We start from the raw sequence: 24,540 nt of genomic DNA on the forward strand, positions 1-24,540 counted from the left end.
TTTGAACATTTTTCTGCCCGTGTCTTTCATTGCTGAAGTAACTCACCTCTCTCATATCGACTCTTACCCAGGAGCCGCACTGCAGACTCTTTGATGTAGGTCTTTTCTGCATGGCAGCTAAGGCCAAGCTGTGGTTTTCATTGCATGATGCAACTTCACCCTTTTGGTTGTCGCCTCCAGGTTAACAGATCCTTTTCCTGCATTGCCCATGCATGTTGCGTGCTTTCCCCCAGGGCCTGGACCTGAATGTCATGAGCGCTGGGCGCATGCATGGATTAAAGTGGCAGGCATCCCAATACACTGAAGCACTGGGATTCAGGATTCTCTTTGGACATCCTTGTGGGCCCTCAATTTGCTGTGATACCACAAAGGCCACTGTATCCCTTGAAAACTCAAGACTAGAACATCGGGGAAGAGAGAAATAAATCTCCTGTTTTTAGGTGTAGGCTGAGCGAAGGCTAATGACAAGGAATTTAGAAGTGAGGATCAGTTTTCCAGGTAACAACTTACCTGATGATCAGTCCTACAAATTCCCAGCTCTGCATGGATGTGCCCAAAGTGTCCAGGATTACAGTACCTTATCACATCTTTCTGAACACTGTTGTCTAGTTTGGTTTTGCTAAGATCTAATCAATATATAAATGTATATACTTAAAAACAACACCTCTTAGGCTAAATGCCCTGGGAAATACAATCATTGGCATTTGTCTTAGTTTATTGTGTAAACAGGAGTGACACTAATTTAACTTTAAAAGATGTAAGATGGTAGTACTGTAAAGGAATACGATATTTGTTGAAGCACTTTGGCATTGCATTATGGATTAGTAATTGTGATCGTTTTCTCTCGTTGAAATATATTTTTGCCTTAGGGCTGTCTAATGACTTGCTCTAAAACTGCTTTTCTTTTTTTTAACATGTGTTTTTGTCCCCTGTTTTTTCTCCCTTTTATTCTCAGAAATGGACTTTTATAAAACATAATTGTCAGGATCTGTTTTCTTACTGGATTTTTTTGTTATTTCATAGAAATAGATACTTTACATTTTAGACATAGCTTGACTGTAAATTGAGAAAGATGACTGGTGGGCGTTACCAAGCTCTGATAATCCTAGGGTGGGAATAAGAGTTCCCAGAGAATTCCTGGTGGTATGGGCTTGCTAGAGCCTCTTAGATTAAAACAACGTACTACGCAGTCATGACACAAAATTGAAGGCTTTGTATCTCGTTTTTATTTTTCCTCGTGAATCGTGATTTCCTTGTATCTGGGGGATTGAGTAGATTGAAGCTCTTTCCACACTCCTTTTTTCACCTATTCTATTAAACATATCCTATTCACCCTATAGAAATAGACTTTGCTTAGACTTTCATAACGTGTTCTTTTGGTAACCAGGATAAAAGTCCTGTAACTGGGAGCGTTTCCCGTTCGGAAGGAGCTTAGGTGGAATGACAGTGAAACCTGTGCAGAGCTGGGGACCCTGAGCAGCACGCTGAGATGCTTTCTCTTCACTGGAGCTGTCATCTGAAGGTTTGGTAAAGGAAACAGCTGATTCTCCTTTGTGAGGTCCTTCAGGAAAGAGACCCACTCCTCTTTCTCAGAAAAACACAGCACTTCTGGATAAAATGAAAGGGTTTCTGAAACCCAACCTAGAGTGAGGATAAGTGGATCCATTCTTGGAGACAAAGGAGAAAATCCTAAGAAATCAGCTTCCTAGGGGCATCCTGGGTCCCTCACAGAGATGTTTTTACGGTGATGGGAAAAACAACTCTGGAGAAAAATCAAAGATCTGGCAATAGAACTAAAAAGAAGAACTGCAGGAGGAAGCAAGGAGAAACAAACTACCCTGAGAGCATGTCGTTCATGATCTTCCTTTCTAAATTTGGATCCAAACGTCAATTGGACACCATTGATATGGCAGGAAGAGCTATTATTTCTGAGGCATGAGCAGGACAGTTTTGATAAATAAGTGATTTCCAGTGCTAACCAGAAGCAAGCAGGAGAGAAAAAAATGAAGAGAAGAAGTGTTCCAGGAGATAAGTTGTTTTCATCAAGTAGTTAAGAAGGAAATTAAAAGAGTGCATACTTGCAGATATGTGTATGGGATAATCATAGGATTTAACGAGTTGCTATCATTTTCTCTGTTGATGATGACAATTTGTTTCTAAAGGTAACTTGTCACATCTAATTTTCTGCGGGGATGTTGCTTTCCACTGGCCAGGTCGCTTTATAGCATTCCTAAGGAGTGACTCCTGCTTTGAACTCAGCAGACTCATGACTTCTAATCAACAACATCTCAGACTCTCCTTTTTGGCTGTGAGGCTGCTGGGCTCTCAACAAAACTCCTAAATAGGAATACTTACAAAACTTCCATGCCTCAGCAGTCAGCCAAAGGCAGAGCTAAGACACGGCTATTTTATTTTCTGGTGTAATAAAGGTATAATTGTTTTCCATGCCAGATGTCAGAAAGACTTGTACTAGGTCTTTGTCTTCTTAAAAAAAAAATCTCAACCAAAAAACAACCTCAGGATGTCAGAAACATCATAATTATCCTTTAGCATCACATATAAATTTATGTGTAACTTTTAACAATCACCAGTGTCCTGGTGGTTAGTATACGTGTTATGTGACAGTGTTTTCTATTCTTCAAAGTGAAGCAGCAGATAAATGGAACAACTGTTTCTTTACATAATTATTTTCTCCCGAATGCTCTCGGGCCTCCTAAAATCGGTGCCAGGCAGGTCTTCAGTGTTGACGCTCTTTGTCATTGTAGCTCTTTGAATGAGACCGCTGAGGGGATTGTGTGCCATTCTGCCTGGGTCTAGAAGTGGCTGGGAGATAGCAAGTTGAAACTGTAGTAGGTCTTAGGCTGCTGGCAGAATATTGGAGTTCATTGAAGAGACTAGTAAGGGATCTGTCTCACGCATCCTCATTATCCCCATCTGATTAGACTGCCAGTCTGGGACGCGGGACAGGCTGGGCTTGGCTATAGCATCAGTAGTTTCAGCTTCCCCAGTCTAAGTCCTTGCAGGTAGACCCATAGCAAGGAGGCATTGCCAAGGTCAGGCTGTCCAGGTGTGTCAGGATTACAACAAAGCCGGGGAGCAGGACAGGGATGGGAGCATAGGGCATAAGCTAAGTAGAAAACTAGTGAGGTGACCAGGGAATACCCAGAAGAATCCAAGACAAACATCTGGAGAAGAAGGCTCAAACAGAAGAATTTTGAGGTCTGCACTCAATAACCACCCAAAAAGAGGTGCCAGAGTGATTTGAGAGCCTGTTGTACTGTGGGGATCCCAGCCCACCTGCTCAGCCTTGCCCTGATTGGCTGGCCTTTGAAAATAGAGGGCTCTGGCTTTTTCTTAGGATCCTTTACCATTCTCTGTGCAATTATGAGAGCTCCTTATTTGGGAAGTCTTGAAAATCTGCCCTCAGGCTGCTTTCTCATGGTTGCTCTCTCCTTAAGAAACAGTGACACCAGGCAATTGCTCCCCAGTGTCTGGGAGATGCCTGTTGGTTATTACTGGCTAGAGAGTATTGTTTATGGGCCTCTTCACACATGTGTGGCAACATTTAATATTCAGAAAAAAGGCATTGGAGGCCGAAGGTAGTGGTAGGGTGAATCCTGTATTCTTGCTCCTTCAGGTGTAAGTTTTTGTAGGCATGAGAGGAGTATGGTTTCAGGCATTGCCAGGCATTGTGTCTGGGTTTCCTGCTCTCCATTCAGACCTGGGACTTCCTCTCTTCCCCCTTTTTCTCCCCATTTCTAGTCACCTCGCCCGGGCTGTCATGTTTTGTGTATGGTCCCAGGGTGAGGTTGGGGTTGGGTAGAGAGCATACATTTGTGCTGGAAGGCTGTGGATATATGAACATGTGTGTGTGTGTGTATGTGCCCACCCACATGTACCACCCCACAACTGTACATGGTTCATTGACCCTTCCCTTGAAGAGCTCTCAGTATGTTTTGTAGTATTTATGCGTGAGTGTGTATTCATTAAGTACCATTTGAATCATCTACTCCATCACATCCCTCGACTAGATAAACGAGAATTTACTAATGAAGACATGGCTAGAGTCAGTGGAGGTAGGGAAATGAGAGAGTGAGAATCAGTCAGTTATGACTCCTCAGATAGTTCAGTGAAAACTAAAGCAGCACTCATTTTGCAAGACTCTGTTTTATGTAGTAGCTTAACTCTAATTTATTACAGCAAAGTTGCTGGCAAATATGAACACTAATTCTACTCTGGTAACAACTGTGACTGAAATAATTGTAGTCTGTAGACAAGCTGGGGAAAACAAGCATTAGTGGGTAGGTTGTCTTGGACATCATTCCAAGAGTCCAACAGTGAAGAAATACATAATCTTACAGATGGAGAATTGGAAGAGACATTTAGAAGACATATGAGTGGTTCCTCCCCCTGCCTCTCCTCCAGATCCGTGCTAAGCAAACCAGGCAAATGAAACTGCCTCCTCCGCTAAAGACCCGGGAAAAGGAGAATACACAATCTCCTGTGGCCACCCATTAAGGTGACTCATGGCTTTCTCTGTCAGGAAGTCTTAGTTAATTATTTAGTATTTATGAGACTGTGTGGCTGCCTTCATGGAAATAGAAATTTCCTGGTGATTCTTCTTTAATATTACCCAAAATTAATGCTCTAATATATGGATCACATCAGATGTTAGCCCACTGTGTATCCTGTTGGGCATTTGAATTACATCGCAACACCTGAGAAGGAGGCCATAAAGCACACAAATGGAAAAATAAAGTGTGAAGTAACTGATTCTGTCAGTTTTTGTTCATTTGGATGATTGCTTTTTTTTGGCATTCTTCTACAGACAGTTCTTACGACCACTATTGTTATTACTTTAGTGTTTAAAATAACTCTCACTTGTTCAGTGCTTGTCTTGACTCATTATCTGATTTCATCCTCACAACAGCCCTTGAGGTTTGTATCCTTATCTCCAATTTACAGACGAGAAAACCAAGGCTTAGAGAGGTCAAATTGTTTGCTTACCGTCATACAGCTAGTAAGCGACAGAGCTGGGATTTTAACTCTTCCATCGAACTTCAAGACTACCTAACTGCTAACCGCTCTTGAGGTCAACTTGTAATGCTCACATTTTGCTTTTGATTTATTTGTTTGGGTGCATTTGTGGTTGAGAAGATACGGAATAAGGATGAGAGGGAGAACCTAAGCTCAGATAGGTTATTGAAATCTTGTGAGAAAATCTAGAAGAGCTCCATGAGAAAGTGACAGAGATTTTACCATCTGAGTTTCATGAAAACAAATTCTCTGTGTTTCATTGAGAAATCCAATGTGTAAGGAACTGACATATTTTGTTCTCTCCATCAGCAATCTATGTCATTTTCTTTGTCTCCTAGAAGAATACTTAATTATTAGGACTAATTGTTCAGGTAGTCACCCAGAGCCATACAACTGCTCTGAAGTCTACCGCTATCATTGTTCCAGAATTCTTTGTATCACTCAACGCTCAGGAAGACAGAGCACATAGGATTCCAAAGAATAGTGAGGGTTTATATACCACCTCTTAATTTGTTCCAATTCATTTCAACATGACCCTTATGAGGCATGAGATTGTAGCTATTGGATCACATCTCATCAATCGAGCAGAGGCATAATCAGAAGCCTGCTGCTGTCAGAAAGATTGATAGACCTATTGATACAAACCCATAACTGAAGATTTCTCAACAAAGCTATTTAACCAGCTGGCTTGGGATTGTGATAGATCAATATTGCAAGTAACAAACAGTGTTTTCAATTAGAACCATTGCATGATCTAAGAAAAGTGTTTTAAGATAAAACAAAGGGCCCATTTTGATGTTATTATCATTAGTATTGATTAATGATGGAAACACAAACTTACCCATCGACAATAACAACATCTTAGAAGACAACTATTCCAAGATGTTCTGGGATAAAGTCACATGACGGTCAACAGAAGAGGCTTGCTTCTATTTGTTAAAACTAGTAAAAACTACACAACTTACTGAATATGCCCTACCCCGCATAAACATCAAAAGCACCAACATTGGAAAGATAAGCTCTTAAGTACATAGCTCTGACAAGGTAATTAAAATTGGGGCACTAAGAAAAGCAAAAAGATAGAAAGCTTTCAACTTTGATCCGTTCAGGACCTGAGCAGTCCTGGGGTGCTGTCCAGGAAGAAGACAACCTCCTATATAAAGATTATTGCTTTCTCAATGGTTAATTTGTATCATGTCATTCACACTAAATCCACTCTTGTTACTAGCTTTCAAAATGTTTTTCTGAGACCTAAAATTATGGAAATAGTAACACTGATTTCTAATTTGGAGTACATTGCAAGGACTTGCCTTTTAAAATTTCTTTGTCTCATAATCTGATTAGCTAGGTGCTTTTATTCCTATTTTGTAGGCAGGAAAACTGAGGCACTTGGCTTATCCCATATATCCAGACATTACTAGGAAAACCTCACTTAGATTTACTCCCTGTTGGTTCCAGGTAGGTTCCATGGTATCCACAACTATATGATGTCATCATTTTCCTTTATTTCGATTGAATGGAATGGGATGCAAAGCTTATTAATTGTCTAGTCCATAATTAGAAGTGTTCAAAGTATCTAACTATTATCATCCATCACTATGTTCATTCTTGTTCTTCTAGAATAAGAGAGGGTAAGAGAAGATTGAGGCACCTTGAGGATCGTCCGTCTTTAACCAGATGGATAACTAGCAGATGGATGATTCCTCTATAAGCAGAGGAATTTGCCCTCAGCAGATGGTGTCAGTCTCCATGATGCCACTACTGCTCAGGGTCCCAGGAAGGCCTTCTGGAGGTAATGTCCCACAAGACAGTCTTTACAGAGCAGAGTTAGATACAGGTTGTACAGGTAAACTTCCTCTGAATTTTCCCAGGCCATTTGACAAACACATGAATTTTTTCTAGGGCAGTTTGACCTCCTCCATCAATCAGTCCACCCCTATTGTTTTTGCATTACTCCATGCAAGGCTCTGTGGATAGCAGATACCATGTCTCTTCCTCTCCAAGGAGGTTGCAGTTCATTGGGAGAAGTGAGTTGGTATGGCAGAAAGGGTATTGGGTCTCTATCCCAACTCCACCACTTAGCTACATGATCTTGGTTAGGTTTCTGAGCCTCTGCTTCTCTGTCTGTAAAATGGAGATGATAACAAACTATCTACTTTATTTTGCCAAATTGTGAGGGCCAAATGCAATAGTATGCATAACTCTATACAATTGCCAGGTATTATTATATTGAATTAAATAATAACCAATATTACAAGACAGTTTAGAATTCCTTGCTCCTAATACTGTAGGAATTCAGAGATGGGAGAGGTCATTGAGGTCACAAGTAATTTGCTGAGCCATGCCTTGAGGTTGGCCTTGAAGGCTACCTAAGTTTTGAACACAAAGAGGGAAGAGCATTTGAAGAGGCCAACAGCAAAAGCATAGGTTTAGAATTAGGAATATAGGAACATGTGGGTCACACTCATGAAATCCTGAAGGCACCAGCTCATGGTAGAAAAAGGCTTGGCCTGGAGCACAGTAGAAAATAAAATGGGAGATGGAGTGAGGGTAGGTTTTAGAAGTTCTTCATAGTCAGGCTTAGAGTTGATGTGTGAGGCAGGAGGGAACCATGATGGTGGATGAATGACATCTTTTAATTAAATTAACCTGTCAGCATTGCAGAGGTGAGACTAGGGGAGTCTGGAATCGTTAAGCTTGTTGTATTGATTCATGTCTGCAGTGCTGTGGGCCTGAACTCTGGTGGTCCATAATCCTGGTGGGAATTGAGAAGCCTCCATCCAATTTAAAAACAGACTAGCCACAAGAGTGAGGAGAATTTAAATGTTTGAAATTATTTCACAAAGTGCTATTTTGTTCCTCAGCTAGTCCCTTCTCTCTCATGTAGTGATTTATTAAATCATCTTGGATGTTTGCTGTTGTTGTTGTTGTTCCTAAGCTGTTTAACATTTCTTTATCTGTTACAAATGATGGTCTCCATAACCTCTCCCCATCTATATTTCACCTTTCCTTTTAATCTTAAACTAAAAGTGTGCTCCTCAGGCACTCTCTGATTGTTATTTGGATGTTATTGGTGAAGCTTGCATAGTGGTGTTGTAATTACTTCCCTGTATCGTCTTAATTTTTTTCCCCCTTGTTCACATCTGAAACTGAAAATATCTGTTCAACCCTTTGATCTCAGCAATTAGTTAAGTGGAATGCAGCTGGTTATCTGGGGGTGGGCTCAAATGCTTCATCATCTCTATTCAGATCTGAATGGGAGTCTTCTTGAGCAGCAACACTTGTAATTAGTGTGCAGTTGCAAGAAAGTGCTTCTGGAGCAGTGGTTCTCAAAGTGTGGTCCCCAGAAGAGCAGCAGCATCTGGGAAATTGTTAGAAATGCAAATTCTCGGGGCCCCATCCTAGACCTACTAAATCAGAAACTCTGGGGAGGGATAGGGGGCGGCTACCAATGTTTTAACAAGCCCTCCAGGTGCATGCTGAAGTTGAACCACTGTCCTGGAAAAATGTCTTCATGGGGTTGGGCAGCCAGACTCAAGGATGTAGGAAAACAGACTCCAGAAAACACCGGGGAAGTTTAGAGGCTGAGACAAGAGGGCAGTTACTTCCGTCTTGGAGATGATGTGGAAGTCCAGAGGATCACCTGTGAGAAGTGAGATCTTTGTCCTTAGCCCCCTGCCCTTTGAAAGAAAACCTGGGTCGCCACTGCTTGCCTTGAGCTTTAGGAAGACAAGTTCTTAAGTCAGTCTTCAGGAAGGACTGTTGGATCTTCCTGCTCAGGGTCTTCATTGGATATTATATTGTTAAATAGATGAAGAAAGCGATATACTTCCCACTTTGGATGTGTCTCATTTTCCTCTATAGAGACATATAAATACCGAGGATATGCTTACATGATGGTCAAGAGGAGATAGGAGTTTGTATTTCAACCTCTACCCTACACTGAACATTTATCCCAGGAGAAGCAGCTCTTCACTGAGGTTCTTTTGAAGGTGCCCCAGTCATGGAGTCCTGAGAAAAACACTAAATTTGGCTAAGGTTTCAGTATCACACTTGATCCATGGACTGTGGGAGCTTAGGAATGAATAGTCCATCAGCTTACCAAGTATCTTGTGTCCTTTAATTAGTTAATCAAGAACAGTTTAGGGAAAGTCAGTTTTCTACTACCAGGATCAGAACTAGCATCCATATTTTAGTTCTTAAAACTCCACTTTTTTTTTTCTATTGACAACATATGTCTATATAAAGCCTATTCTGACGTGGGCATACCTCATCAGAATGGCAATCCCAATTTGTGTGTTATCCAAGGTCACTTTCCTTTATAGTTAAAAAAAAAGTGATTTATTTTTCTTCTAGCTTTTGAAACCTCTGTGTATCTAGACAAGGAACTCTGTATTTTACACAAGAAGGAAGAGGAGTTTGTGTTTCATTCTCCATCCTACAATAAAATTAATCATTAAGATAAAATCTCTTTAGGAGGAAAATAAATCCTAGCTGATATGGCCAACCCTTTTGTTGTTGAATTATGTATTTTCTTTTTATAAGATCAATGCACTTCTCCTTGGGCTGTTTCCATTTGAGGAATGAAATGATGAGGCTTTAGAATCTCACTCCGTGGTCTCTGATTGTGTGAGTCCCTGGACTAAAGGCACTAGGAGGATTTATCTCAGAGGGGATCCTGATAAACAGTTCTGTTGCCGATTGAGAAAACTAGGCTGGACATTTCTCCTTGGAATCTCATGGCAAGCAGGAAAGAGCTAAAGGGATAGAAAACAAACTCCCTGATCACTCTGGTCCTACCTGGGCCCTGGGGACTGGCCCTCTTGTCCCAGAGCTTCCTGCTTCTCTCCCGGCTTCCTCTCAGCAGAGTGTGCTCATATTGTTGGTGAGCTTCAGCCAGAGGAAGAGCCACCGGCACCAGCAACATAATTTACTCCCTTTATTATTTCAGCTCGAAGTTTAGGACTCAAGGAATGATAGAAAACAATGATTAAATCAGTTCTAAATTTTTGAAAGAAAGACTAGAGAAAAGGTCTATTATGGTTTCAACATTGCTCTCTGTAAATCAGGGGTGCTGTTGAGGTATATTTTTCAGCACAGTGTCCTTTAGCATCAAGCCCTCTCTTTGTTGCCTTTGGATATGGGCAATATAGGAGGGAGCAGCAGAAATGACAAGAAGGCAAGAAACAATGGAAAGAAGCTGCTACGGCCTGATTCCTTATACTCTTGAACATCTGCTTCTGTTTATGTTGAACCAAAATATCCTCAACGGCATTCAGCTAACATCTCTCCTCCCACTATTCTATTCTCTTCCACAGCCTAGCAAATACTTTCCCTATTAGATGCATTTCAAGGTTACTACCAAATTAACCACAGAGGCCATGGAATTAATAGGAACTTGAGAACTCACAGGACCCCCAAATATGCCATGAATAACTATGATGAGGGCACTAGAAGGTTACTGTTTGGCCTTGGTGAATTGATATTGGGTTTTCCATAATAGTCTTGGGAACCAAGACTTTCTTTCTGTCCGCTTGACTGTGTACACATCAGTCTTGATGAATACAAATTTATAATGCACAGCTAAGTCACTGCTGGCAAGAGTGAAGGCGTGAGTGCAATATTTACCAACAGAGCTCTCCATTCTCACTCTCTTGCTCTCTGTCTTACACACACACACACACACACACACACACATACACACACCACACCATTTATTCTTCAGTAGCACATCATACCAGTGGCTTACATAGCATAGAGATGCGTTGTCTTTTTATCCCTTGGAATCTCTAGTGGATTTCTGGTCAACCTACATGTACTTCTTTTCACTGCAGCTAGAGTAGCTCAGAACTCTAACACCTGTGGCTCTTGTGGGTCTTGTTCTTGAGATGAAACAAAACACCCTCATGGCTTGGGAATTGCAGAAATGTCACTTATTAACTCTAGGCCTGAATTTTCCTTTTTATTAATACCTGTATAGGAGAGCAGGCCAAGAGCAGTGGTAGGCTGTGATGTTTTAGCTTCTTTTGCTCCTGCCTCCTTTCAGCGTTGGACTAAGCAAATTCCATGCTGTCTTTCCTCCTACTTCCCTACCTTAGTGAAAATCTAGCAGTTGTCATTTTTTTTTTAAATAAAAGAACTGTTTTTCAGTGTTTGTTTTTTGTTCAGTCCACTTAGTCTGTAAATGCAAATATAGATTCCTCTTAATGCTTGTCTGGAGGTTTTTCCACGTATTTGTGATTTGGGAGATGACAAACGGCATGTTTGACTTGTAGTAGAGATGAAGAATGGATAAATCCAGTGCATGTAATACGATTGGAGAGTCCCACAGACTGACCCGCCATGCCTCTGCCCTGCATTCATTACCATACTGCACAGATTCCTGCCTGTGGAACAACCAAGCATCATCCTTACAGAAGTACAACTATACTAACTGGTATTGCGTACAGCGATTTCCAAAGTGGCGATACTCGGAAATCCTCCATCCTGCATTTCTCAAGCTAGCCCTCTCCTGGCCCAGAGGTCCACTTGCTTCCCATCTGGGGAAAGTATTCTGCTTCTCTCCATACGCCCTCTCCCTTCCCTCACCTCACTTTATTTATGTTCCTGGCCTGAGTGTTACCATTTGCTTACCAATAACGGTATACTATGAATTTTCATTCACAGCTTTGAGATGCTTATGAGGCTTTCCTGCTTCCCACCCAGCCCCAAACTTGGGACTTTTCACACACTGATCCTCTGATCAGTTTGACGCAGGAAAGCACACGGAAGCCACGTACCAGTTTGTATAGTAGTACCCTTTTGAACTGCCTACTCTTGAACAAAGTAGAGTGTGCTGGGAGTTTGCATTCGCTGCTTGACACAAACAAAGCCAATTAACTTGCATGCCAAAAAAAGAAAAAGAATTAACCCTTAGAGTACTGCTTCAACATGTTGGTTTAATGGTCTTGAATTTTACCGGTTGGGCAATGCTTCTTTCCCCAGGTCAGAGAGCTGCACATAAAGTCCATACTTAGTCTAGTCAGAACATCAACCAGCATCCTCACCTCCACAGCTTTCCTGAGATGTTCCTGGGTCCTTTATTATTAACCAACTGATGGCTTTAAAACGGTCCAAAACACAGCCACTGTGTTTCATTGAAAATGGGCTCCACTTCCAACGTGCTGGAGGGTGTGAGGGACTGTTTTTAGCTTTGGTCTGTGTCCTCTAAAAGAAAGAAGTCAGTTCTTTAAGGGTTAATACAAAATTAAGGAATTTGTTGGTCTCTCCTGCTTGTCCTTCTTCCCAGGTGTCTGCATGATCCTCTTTAGATTCTTAGCTCAACTGTTGAATGATGATAAAAAATAGTATATATATAAAATTACAAAAACAAATAAAAGAACAAAAGACTGAATGGTTGAATGGAAAGATCCCTTGGCAATGCTTGCTTGATTATCACAGAGGGTAGAAAGACCATATGTTTTATTTTGTGAACATTCATTTTGTCCTCTGCCCTGAGCACCGCCACTGCACAGCCTGTGGAAGACTTGATGATGCTTTTCATTTACCTCTTGTTTTTTCTTCTTCCTGTCTAATAGCCCAATAGAATCCTGCCAGAATTTCTACAAAGATTTCACATTACAGATCGACATGGCTTTCAACGTGTTCTTCCTTCTCTACTTTGGCTTGCGGGTAAGTTTGCTCATCCCCGCTCAGTATGGCGATGGGGCATGTAAGTCTTGTACGCAGGGGCCATTCCCCATCAGCATCTGCTCTCGCAGGCCAGACAAAGCCCAGTGCTTCCAGGGGAGACAGCAGACCTACGTTCTGATTTTCAGGCTGTGAGAGACCCCTTTCCTTAGCTCAGTATTTTCTGAAGTACATGTTAATTTTGTTCCAAGGGGGAGAAATAGGGATTGAAATCACTATTATACCTCCAGTGTTGACTGTTTCTCTTCCCTCTATTCAAACATGAGTGCATTGTTTCCTTAAATAGAAAAAAAAAGCTTTCTTCTCTTAAAATTATGTTTATCAGCGCTCACTTAGCTGAATCCTGAGAGAACAGTTGTGAGGGTGAAATGAGGGGGGTAAATTGGCAGAATTTGGGGCTTGGGGGATTTATACTAGACTCTGGTTATGAAGGGAGCTGTTGAGAACGTAGATTACAGAGAAGTGTGTGTGTGCATGTGAAGGAATGCATACACGTATGCTTTATTTACAGTTATATTTACATTAGAGAGTCTAATGAAGGTGAGATCACTCAACCTTCCCTATGGTGCTGTTGAAAAGCCACATAAAAATATACTACCTGATCTTTCTTCAAGGCTAACATAGCATGTATTCATGCTCTAGAAAAGGCTGTGTATTGGAATTCTTAGACAAAAATAGAATGTGATTTGTGTAGATATGAGAAGAACATAACATCTCCCTCCAGAACCCCATGAAAAACCAAAACATACCCTTTGGCAAATGAGTATAGTTACCATGCTTCTCATTTCTCTCTCTCTTTTTTTTTTTCTTTCCCTCAGTTTATTGCAGCCAATGATAAGCTGTGGTTCTGGCTGGAAGTGAACTCTGTGGTAGATTTCTTCACGGTCCCCCCAGTGTTTGTGTCTGTGTACTTAAACAGAAGTTGGCTTGGTAAGTCCATCTCTCTTCCTCTCTTCTTACTGGCTCTGAGCCATGGCTAAAATATAGAATCTAGGGTGGATCAGAGGGCTGGGCTGTCCCCACAGAAAGAAAGTTTTCTGTATTAATGTGAACAGCTCTTGGAGTTTTCAAAGTTGATGGGGACAGTTGTCTTTGGAGCACTAGCCCAGAAGGATTTGCACAGTTAGTGCTTCACATAATACAGTTCTATCGTTGTTGAAGGCTAGTGGTCATCACTGTCACAGTCAGGACCTCTACGTTCATGGTTCTGTCACTTTCATTCAGGAACTTGGAATTAGGACTGGACAAAGGAGCCCACAGGGACAAAGCCAACTTTCCCAGTAGCTGGTTCAGGTGCCCCAAAGGCCTGCATGCCAAAGTTAGCTTCTACCTGCTTCTTAGTTTTATGAAGAGTGAGTCCTGCATGGTTCATTTATAGTTATGAGTTCCTTTGTGCGACAGGGTGAGGTAAAGCGTCTCGAGTCACCCTTCACTTTGAAGGAGATTGAGCTCCCTTCCTGTGTGAAAGGAACAGCTTTTGCTGGTGCTGTGTTCACATCGCACTTCCCATATCTGCTCAGCATGTCACTTCCTGTCTCTGCTTGGCAGGTCACTTCCTGTATCAGGACTAGGACACTTTGTTGGGAAAAGTAACTACTGGCTCAGAGGATGGTCATGGCAGCCAAAGGCTCACAGAGAGAGCTTCGAAGGTTCTCTTTGCTGCGTTGAATAATTTTTTCAGAATGTTCCTGCTGCCACAGGGTCCACTGGGGAAGAAGAGATGCTGAAACAGGACTTGGAGGACTACTTGTGGGTTCCTTCTGTCTTCATTTTAAAAAAATTTTTTGCTTAATCTAAATTTTTTCAAAGTTATATATATGTATTATAGTCAGCATAAACATTCAAAGATATATAAAGAAAATACTAATCATCTCTTACCCCTACATCCATCACTGCCTCTCCTTGGGTTGTTCAGTGTTAACAGCTTCCACATCTTTTATGCTCATTCCAACACAAGTCAACGTGGATGTGCATGTATAATAGTGTTTTATAGGCGGTGGTCCTTGTACCAAATAATCGTATCAATCACATTGCTCTGCAGTTTAGTTTTCCTACTAACTAATAAGTGATGGACATCCCTTCAGTTCTGTAATAATTCACTTTATAACAGATACGTAAAATTCTATAAATTGTTGTACCAGTTTTTTCAGCCATAACCCTAATGATGGACCACCTGTTTTTTTTTTTTCCACTATAAACAATGGTTTAATAAACACCCTCATCCACATATCCTACAATTCTATTCTATAGATAGTTCCAGGTGCCTGGAAGAAGACTTGCTAGATCAAATAACGTGTGTATTTTAGTCTGTACAGATATAAATGGACAACTTGTCTAAAATGTAGTGTCGAGGTATGCTTCCACTAGCAAACTGTTTTGATGGCCTTGCTAGCACTGTGAGTTTATTATATACCTAGTATCAAGTATTTAGAAAACAAGCATACTTTATATGTAATGTATGCAATAATCACATACACACATATATGTGTGTGCACGCGTGTGTGTATCCTATAAGGATTCTATTTTCTACTACTTTTCTCATTAGAATTATATTCACTTGCTCAGTGGAGTAGTTTTCACCCTTGATGTGAGATGTGCTTGCTTAGATGGGGTTCTCCAGCCAGCATGATGAGACCATGAGAGCCGCACACAAATCTTAGAAGCATCCTGAGTGTGACCTAAATGTGCTCTGGTCCCAAAGGTCGCTGCTGCCTCAGCTTAGCTGGTAACTGGCTTTGTGACCTGGGGAACTCCCTTGTCTTCACTCAGCCTGCTGTTTTTCATCTGTAAAATAAAGGCTGGGCTGCATGATCTCGAAGGTTCTTTCAGCTCAAAAGTCTAGACTAAATTACCTTCCAGTCCTCACACTTTGTGAATCTGAATTTTACGTCTGGATCCATTCTCTCTTGGTCCTTTGTGGGCCTGGATGACAGAGGGGGCCCCTCATGCCTGTGGTGGAGACATCCCTCCTCTGCACGAGCAGATCTCACCCCAGGTGAGGGTGTGGAGCAGTCTCCTTGTTGGGAGTGAAATGTCCCCTAAAGCATCTTAGTGTTGGGAGAACCTGGATGTTTTTAAACCCATGCCTTTTTGTGGATGATTTAATCCTGATTTTTGGAGATGTGTTCTGATTTAGTGAAAATCTATCAGAGCAAATGGTAGAAAGGGAAGAAAGAGAAAAAAAAGGAAAAGAGAAGAGTAATGAGATACAATGAGATACACCTTTGCATCAACTGTGGTTGCTCTTCAGAACTGTCCTCTAAAATGTGCTTCAATTTGTTCATTAATTGAACAAGATTTATTAAGCACCTACTATGTGCAGGCACTATTCCAGATGATTAGAAAACAACAGTGAATAAAATACACAGTGTTCTGCCCACTGACATTGCCGTGGTGGGGGGTTCGGGGGACAGGAAAAAAATGAACCTAACAAATCAGTACATTATGTAGTATGTTAGGAAGCATAAGTGCTATTGAAACTGAAAACATAGACCAATAACTTCTTGGGCCATGAAAAAATAATAATAACAATAATGATGATAGTAATAATAATAGCAAAAACGACAACAAATATAACCTTTCTCCTCTTGTAGGAGAGGACGCCTTTAATGAAATACTTTTGGTTCTTTGGTAACTAAGACACTTGGGTGAAATGCAAAACTAGTCTACCTGTTATGGAGGAGAATTCAGTATAATGTTTCAAGAAGGTTCCGTGTCTGAATTAATACATGGGTTATTACATCGTGGGCAATTATTGTACCGATGAGCTGCCAGAGATAAATTGAACATTCCCATGGGGTATGGCTTATAGGAGAAGGAGTAATCCCATTAAATGGGGCATTTCAGGAAGTGCTGCCCCCCTCTCGGAAAACGAAAAGGTGGCCTTTACTGGCTGAAGTTTGGGATAAGATCCACAAAACGGAATCTATCCCAGTTCTCCTGCACACACTTCCTGAGCACTGCTGCGACAGAGCGTGGTGCTATAGCTGGCACTGTGGTGGAGAAAAAAACAAATGAATGCCACGACCCCTGCCCGTACCTTTCCCAGAGCATAACCCACACCATGTTTGATTTCGTAGCGTTAATATGTGGTCGCATATTACCTAGTATAATATGTAGTTACTTTATTGCGTGTATCGTCTTTGTGCATTTGGCAGTGTATTAATAATAACAGCAAATATTTATTCCTCTTCTACTGTGTACGGGGCACTCTGATAAGCCTGTTACGTTCATGAACTAAACCCTCAGAGCAAACCTCTGAGCTAGGAATTATTTTCTGCATTTCACAGATAAGGAAACTGAGGCTCAGAGATATTAACTCTCTTGTCCAAGGTCACAGAGCCTGGGAGTGGTGGAAGGGGTGATTTGCCCCAGGTTTGGTCTGTGTCCATACTCATGCTGCTCTGCTGCCTCTGTCCTCACCCTTGAAAGATTTTGGGTTTTGAGGACTGGTTAGGGATGACTGAGCTGATTTTGATACTTTATGTTGGCACCCTTCCATCTCTTCTTACTCATAGAGGGCGTCACTTCAGGCAGGAAGGGAGGAGAAGAGATCTTTTTTAAGAACACACATCCTTAAGTCTCTTCTTCTCCGTCCCACACCTCCTTACCCACCTCCAGTTTCTAGAGTTGCCGCCACGACCAGGCAAAGACATAGAGCTAGTGTGATGTCTCCTGAGTCCCAGGGTACCTTAACACCTTGGAGACTGGACCTGCTACACATCCTCAGTCAATAGAGCAGAGGGCTTCAGAGCCAAGCTTTGGGCTCGACCACCTCAATTCACATCTTGCTCAGCCACTTGCTCACTTTGAGCAAGGTCATTGTACCTGTCTTAAACTCAGCTTTCTCACCTGAGCAATGGGGGTAATTACAGCACTCATTTCCTGGGGTGGCAGTGGGGGTTCAGTGAGGTAATGTGAGTCAAATACCATGTACATGGGAGCCACTTAATCATTACCCCTGGCCTCTCTTTCTAACCTATCATATTTTAAAGTACCAGGGAAGAAAACAAACCAGGATGGAACCAAAAATAAGGCAGTGGGATGTGAGGACATCCACGTTGGCAGGTGGCAAGTCGCTGCTTATTTTAATTCCTGTTCCCACACACCAGCTTATTCATTTTTGTTTCTCTCCTTAAATGTTTCTCTCCACAAATCCTTATCCTACCTCACTAAAATAAATGTACCTTGAAATGAGAGATGTGTCTCATTTTGAGACTTGAATAACATGCTCTGGGGAGAACTCTTTTGTCTGTTTGTCTCATCCTTTTGGGAACTGTATCCCCAAGGTAGTCAGTGGGCTGTGCCTGCTTTGTGTGTTTATTTCTGTGTTTTTGTTGAGGGCTATCTTGTGTGGTTAAAGGAAGAGAGCAGAAAAAAAAAATAATGCACTCCTGGCCGGTCATCTAACTGGTTTTGTTGAGCACTACTGTGTACTCAGCACTGGGATAAGAGGAACACATGTGTGGCCACCTTCTTTCCTAGTTTTACTGTGATTTCCAAGATTGTCCGCTCTGCTCCAACTGATGAAATGACGGTATGGTAAGGAGCCACAGTCATTGGAACTGTGCCTAAAAAACTGTAATCCTGGGCCGGCCCGGTGGCATAGCGGTTAAGTGTGCGCGCTCTGCTGCTGGCGGCCCGGGTTCGGATCCCGGGCGCGCACCAACACACCGCTTCTCCTGAGCGTCTCCATGCTGAGGCCGCGTCCCACATACAGCAACTAGAAGGATGTGCAACTATGACATACAACTATCTGCTGGGGCTTTGGGGGAAAAAATAAATAAATAAAATTATAAGCTACTACTTAAGACTTTGTCAAGGTGGTGTTTTCCCTTATTTAAAAAAAAAAAAAACAAAAAACAACTGTAATCCTGCTTCTCTACCCCATGTTAGACCCGGCCTTGGACCTTACCTTAGACCCTTCAGCAAACTTTATTAGAAAATAGAAAACTCTGCCAAAAAATAGAAAAACGAGTTAGTGCCCAGCCATAGGGCAATTAAAATGATTTAGGATATCTGCTTATAAATATATGCCTGGGCAGTGTCAAAAGGTGATAAAAACAGGATTGTAAAAAAAAGTACAGGTCCTTCAAAACACCAACAAAAGGACAAAACAGTTCCTGTTTCAGACCAAGGTTTCAATCTAGATTTGGAACCAAAATAAACACACATGCAGCAACAGCAGGTAACACTACTCACTATATCATTAAGGCCAAAATTCCAAGGTACAGGCTGTAAGGGCCGTGGGAGTTCAGAGGAGAAAGAGCTCACGTGGGTGGAGGAATGCGAGGAGGCTTCTGCGAGAGGTTGGGACTCAGCCGAAGTTGGCAATGATGGGTGAAACAGGCAGCGAGGGAAGCAGTGAGCGTTTCTGGGGGGAGAGAAGCATTTCTAGGGGGGAGAGAGGATGACGAGTGCCCATGAATGATAATACCATCCTAGATAAGGACATGTCCTTTTCGAGTGCCAGCCATCAGCCTCACAACCCTGTAAGACAGATGTGTTAGTTTCCTCTTGCTGCAGTAACAAATTGCCGCAAATGCAGTACCTTAAAACAACACAAATGTATCGTCTTACAGGTCTGTAGGTTAGAAGTCAACACGGGTCTCGCTGGGCTAAGATAAAGTGTTTCTGGGCTGTGCTCCTTTCTGGAAGCTCTAAGGAAGATTCCTTAGAGAATTTTCTTGCCTTTTCCAGCTTCCGGAGGCCACCCACATTCCTTGGCTCATGGCCCCTTCCTCCATCTTCAAAGCCAGCAATAGTGGGTTGAGTCCTTCTCATATTGCATCTCGCTGATCTTGCTGTCTGTCATCACCTCCCTCTGACTCTCTTTTCTGCCTCCCTCTTCTACTTTTAACGACCCTTGTGATTTCATTGGGGGCCCACCTGGATAATCCAGGATAATCTCCCCATATTAAGGTTAGCTGATTAGTCTGCTACTTTGATTACCTTTTACCATGTAAGTTACCATATTCACAGGTTCTGAGGATTACCGTGAACATTTTTGGGAGACCATTATTCTGCCCACCAAGAGATATTATTATTCTCATTTCGTCAAAGAGGAAACTGAGGCTCAGAGGGTAACTTGCCCAAAGTCAGAGAGCCAGGAAAAGTTAGAGCTGGGACCCATGCCCCTGTTCAGACCTGCCAGTGGTTCTGCATAGCCTTTGGGAGCCCAAAAGCTCTCACAGGCATTCAGGGCCCTTTGTGACCTTGCCTCATTGTAGTTTTCCAGGCTGTTATGGGAGGAGACCTTTGGGGAGATATTGTTTGGAGCCTGAGAGCTTCCCCTTCTCCTCACTTCCATGTAGTTTTTTTTTTTCCTTGGGAACAGGTGAATTTCTAGACAGATATGTCTGTTATCTATTGTTGTTAAGCAAGTTACACTGAGGTCTGGGCGCCCCTTCCTGTGAGGCTGCAGCAACTGAGGGGAACGTGTTAGTTCTGCATATCCCCTGCTTAAAAGCCCTCTTTTCTTGGATCTCTTTCCTTCCTGCCTTTTTGGAGTTTACTTAAAATAGTAGAGAGAAAACAGGATTTTAGAGTGCCAAACGAGGGGAACACGTTGTGATGGTGTCACCATTTTCCCAAGGAAAGCAACACACGGGGTCAGAACACCACTGCCCCCTGTTAGTGGTCTTTATTCCAGGAGCTCAGCTACAGTCTCAGGGGTCTCTCTGTTGCTCGTCCACTTTATAGCGCGTCTGGCCCCAGGGCCACTCCTGTGTGTGAAGAACCCACCACAGGTGAGGTGAGGTAAATATCTGGACCCTATGTTGACGAGCCTCTGCATTTGGTAAGAATAATCAAGAATGAAACCCTTTGGTTTTTGTTTCCTGACATTAGTAATTTTCAGTGTACTGAGATTTAAAAAACAAAACAAAAAACTGAAAATGGAATATAGTTTGTCCAGAGAGTGGAGACAGCCCCTCATGGGCAGTCTCAGGCAACACAGCCCTGACTCCAGCCTCCCCTTCCCCTTAGATGTCCTGCCCCGGGTCCACCAGGCTGCTGGGTGCGTCTGCCGCGCTGCCGCTGCGTCTTCCCTTGTGCCTGCCTGAGGAGTAGCTTCTGCCCCACCTCTCTGGTTGGCATCCCTCTCCCCACTGAGGCACAGCCTTGACTCCACCTCCTGTGTGAGGCTTTCCCCACTCTCCCAGTTGGAATGAATTCCTCCCTGCCCTTTCTTGCCTTTGCTTTTATGATTAGTGCTATAAGAACGGTATAATCAGTCTCCTTTGTACTCTCAGGTTAGAATGCAATTCCACGACAACAGTGTGGCAGGCACCTTGACTGTCTTGTTTTTTAGCTGTGTCCCTGGTGCCAGAACAGTGCCTGGCACACAGTTTATGCTTGCTGAATGAATGAATGAGTCTTCATACAATAAGATAATAATGAACAATTATTGACTGCTTATTAAGAGCAGATACTGGGCTCAGCATCTCATAGGCATTATCTCAGTTAGTATTCACAGCCACCCAATGAGTAAATGCTTTTAGTCCAATTTTACAATTTAAGTGGCTGAGGTTTGGGGGTTAGGTAACTTTCCTAGGTAGTAAATGGTAGATCCAGAACTCAGCCCAGGTTTGAATCTGGAGCCCATATTTTTAAAGTTACAAGGCCGGTGGTTCTCAAAGTGTGGTTCCCAGACTAACAGCATAAGCATCACCTAAAAACTTGGTAGAAATGAGGATTCTTAGAACCCAACCCAGACTCACTGAATCAGAAACTCAGCATTGGATCCAGTGTTAGGCTACACTGGGATGGTTATCAAATTTGGCTGTCCATTAGAATCCCTCAGAGAGCTTTTAAAACTCATCATGATCAGGCCAAACCTCCAACCAATTAAATCAGAGTCTCTGGGTTGGGGAGGGGGTGGGTCACCTAGGAGCAGCATGTTTTTAACACTCCCCAGTTGCATCTAAAATGCAATAAGAATGAGAACCACTTGTGTGTATCTTCTAACTATGATTGTTGAGTTAATTCCTCCCTCGAAGAGTGCTTCCTAAATTTCAGTGTGCATATGAAGCACCAAGAGGTCTTGTTAGAATGCAACTTCTGATTCAGGAGGTGTGGAGTGGGATCAGAGATTCTGCATTTCCACAAGCTCCCAGGTGATGCTGGTGCTTATGGTCCAGGGACCATACTTGAAGTAGCAAGACTCTCCAGTCTAGACTGTGCTGTCCAATATGGCAGCCACTAGTCACATTTGGCTATGTAAATGTAGATTAATCAATTTACATAAAATAAACACTCAGTTTTTCACTCATACTAGCCACATTTCAAGCACTCAATGGCCTCATATGGCTAGTGGCTATGGTGTTGGACAGCACAAATACTGAACATTTCCATCATTGTAGAAAGCTCTATTAGACCGTGTTGCTCTAGAATGGGAGTCTTGTAGTAGAGAGCACCATGAATTTTTACTTTTTGTAATTCCAAGACACTCTTGCACACCGTGGAAGATTAACAAATGTTTATTGAAGTGGTTTTTAGTGAAAGGACCGTTGGTAAAAAATGTATATCTAAAAGAAGTAAATAACTTTCTTGAATGGATGCTAGAGCATTAGTACACTGTCAGAATGAAACCCCACCCCCACCCCACCCGAAATTAAATTAAGTGGACTTAAGGCCCTGGTAGGCACAAATGCACAAAAGAAGACATGGGCCTGGCCGTAGCCCCGACTTCCTCCCCAGGACTCTATTACTGCCGCTGAAATGGCCTTGTGGGCTCTGAAAGGAAAGGTCTCTGGCTCCCCCTACAGGACTGTCCTGGAGTTTGCTAGATTAGTGTGAGATTAAGCAGGCAGCAGGAGGGAAGGGAGACCGATTGGCCACACTCAAATGAGCAGTTTGTGGTTAGCAGAGGTGGGGGTAGGCTCGGTTTGCACTTCCATAAGGTATTTGACATCTGATAACTTGACTTGACTCAACTACTATGACCATGAACTCCCCATTTCTCCTCCTCAAAGGGGTTCCCAGCCCCAGCTCTGGAAGGAAGGGCCTCTGAGAGCCCCCAGAGGTCACCTGCTCCATACCCTGAGGCTCAGACACCTAGATTTTCTAAAGCCCAAAGCCTTCTAAGTAAACCCCTCCATATAGTCAGTGGTTTTATTTAAAATAATAGTAATAAAATAAAGAAAAGAAAAGGCATGGCTTCTTTTTGGGGGGCCAGATGTCTTTGGGGACAGGGGGAGAGAGAGAGAGAAAAAGAGAGCTCTAAAAGAGAAAGTACTTCTATAACCAGAGTAGTGTTGGATGTGTTCATATTATACATATACGTGTATGTGCATATGCATATACAATATAATTATTTCAGGTAATGTTCCAAACAATACTATGAAATAGGTGTCATTTTTAGCCCATATTACAGATGGGGAAACCAAGGCCTGGAAAGGTTTGGTCACTTGCTGAGTCACGTAGTGAGAAAGTGGCAGAGCCTGGACCCAGGCAATCTACCTCCAAGCTCCATGGTCCTCAATACCATATTATGCTGGCTCCCAAGCTATAACCTTATTTAGCCATAATAGTTACACTTAAAAAAAAAAATCAGTCTAATGGTTTTGTCCAATCAGATCAAGTACTGAATGCAGTTTCCTCCTCACTCTAGTCCCCTGACAAAAGGCAGAGAGACTCCCTAACAGAATGTCACTGGTTCTCCCAGATGAGAAAGGAAATTAAGAAGAAAAGTAACTCAATCCATTCTTTGGAAAAATTGAGTTAATGCAATTCCTTCAGCTTGCCAGCCTCCAAACTACTTTTTTTTCCCCTTTAAAAACGTATTTTTTGGGCCGGCCCCGTGGCTTGGTGGTTAGGTGCACGCGCTCCGATGCTGGTGGCCTGGGTTCGGATCCCGGGCGCGCACCGAGGCACCGCTTCTCCGTCCATCCTGAGGCCGAGTCCCACATGCAGCAACTAGAAGGATGTGCAGCTATGCCATACAACTATCTACTGAGGCTTTGGGGGGAAAAAATAAATAAAAATAAAATCTTTAAAAAAAAAAAAAAAAACGTATTTTTTTCCTTTTTACCAGGCCCCTCTTCTGAGCTTCTTGGTTTATTCTATGCAAGTAGCCAAATAAATAAAAATATCCACGTTACTACTGTTAGACCATCGTGAAATAGTATCATATTAGGGATTATGGGCTCTACTCTTTCCTTAAGCTTATTTTGTGGCGGTAGGGGGACCGCAGTGGCACCATGCATGTTGGGAACAGCACTGAGACTGAATTGCTGTGGTGGGGCAAGAGAAATGAACTCATTAAGTTCTGTCCCTGTGGTTGGGCTCTGAGGAAGGCAGACCGGCAAAGTGGAATGCTAGAAGTTTAGATGTTTCTCAGGGAGCTGATTGCCGTTCTGGTAGCTGCTGCAGCTGAAACAGCTTCTAGAGAAATTATTCCCCTGTAAGAGATTTCCAATTGTGTTCCCTTGATATTGCTTTGTCAGGGACATGCTTTAAATAAGATGCCCTCTGTAGATAGCAGAAATTCTAAATCCTCATTGACTTGCACAACTCTGCTATATGCCAAATTGGAAATAACATCCTAAAATGAGTGTCTTCAAGGAACAAATTCAGCAGTAGGTTTTCATAGATGCCAAAAGCTCTCCAGATGGCTGTACTTCATCTGGGGTGTTATTGGAACAGCCTCCTCGAGCAACCTAAATGTCTAGGACTGGATGTATATTTACCTTTGCATCATCTTAAAAAAATAGATGCCTTGATTCTCCTTCATGAGCTCAGGGCCCTGATGGCTGGATGGACCTGGCTAGCAGATCAGGTAGGGAGAAGAGTAACATGGGGAAGCAGCTCTGA

The 24,540-nt window shown here is 42.5% G+C and overlaps 1 protein-coding gene across 2 annotated transcripts in view; it reads left to right on the plus strand.

The window, feature by feature from the left end:
• The window catches only part of KCNMA1 (potassium calcium-activated channel subfamily M alpha 1), a 711,162-nt gene that overhangs the window by 413,373 nt on the left and 273,249 nt on the right, over positions 1-24,540 (plus strand). For both annotated transcript variants that reach the window (XM_004426905.3, XM_087431991.1), the window contains exons 4-5: positions 12,615-12,708; positions 13,545-13,656. In XM_004426905.3, coding sequence (XP_004426962.1) covers positions 12,615-12,708; positions 13,545-13,656 — 206 coding nt within the window. The remainder of the gene's footprint in view (positions 1-12,614; positions 12,709-13,544; positions 13,657-24,540) is intronic.

This window comes from Ceratotherium simum, chromosome 6, assembly GCF_057802395.1.
Source record: "Ceratotherium simum simum isolate JZ-2026a chromosome 6, ASM5780239v1, whole genome shotgun sequence".
NCBI classification, from domain to species: domain Eukaryota; kingdom Metazoa; phylum Chordata; class Mammalia; order Perissodactyla; family Rhinocerotidae; genus Ceratotherium; species Ceratotherium simum.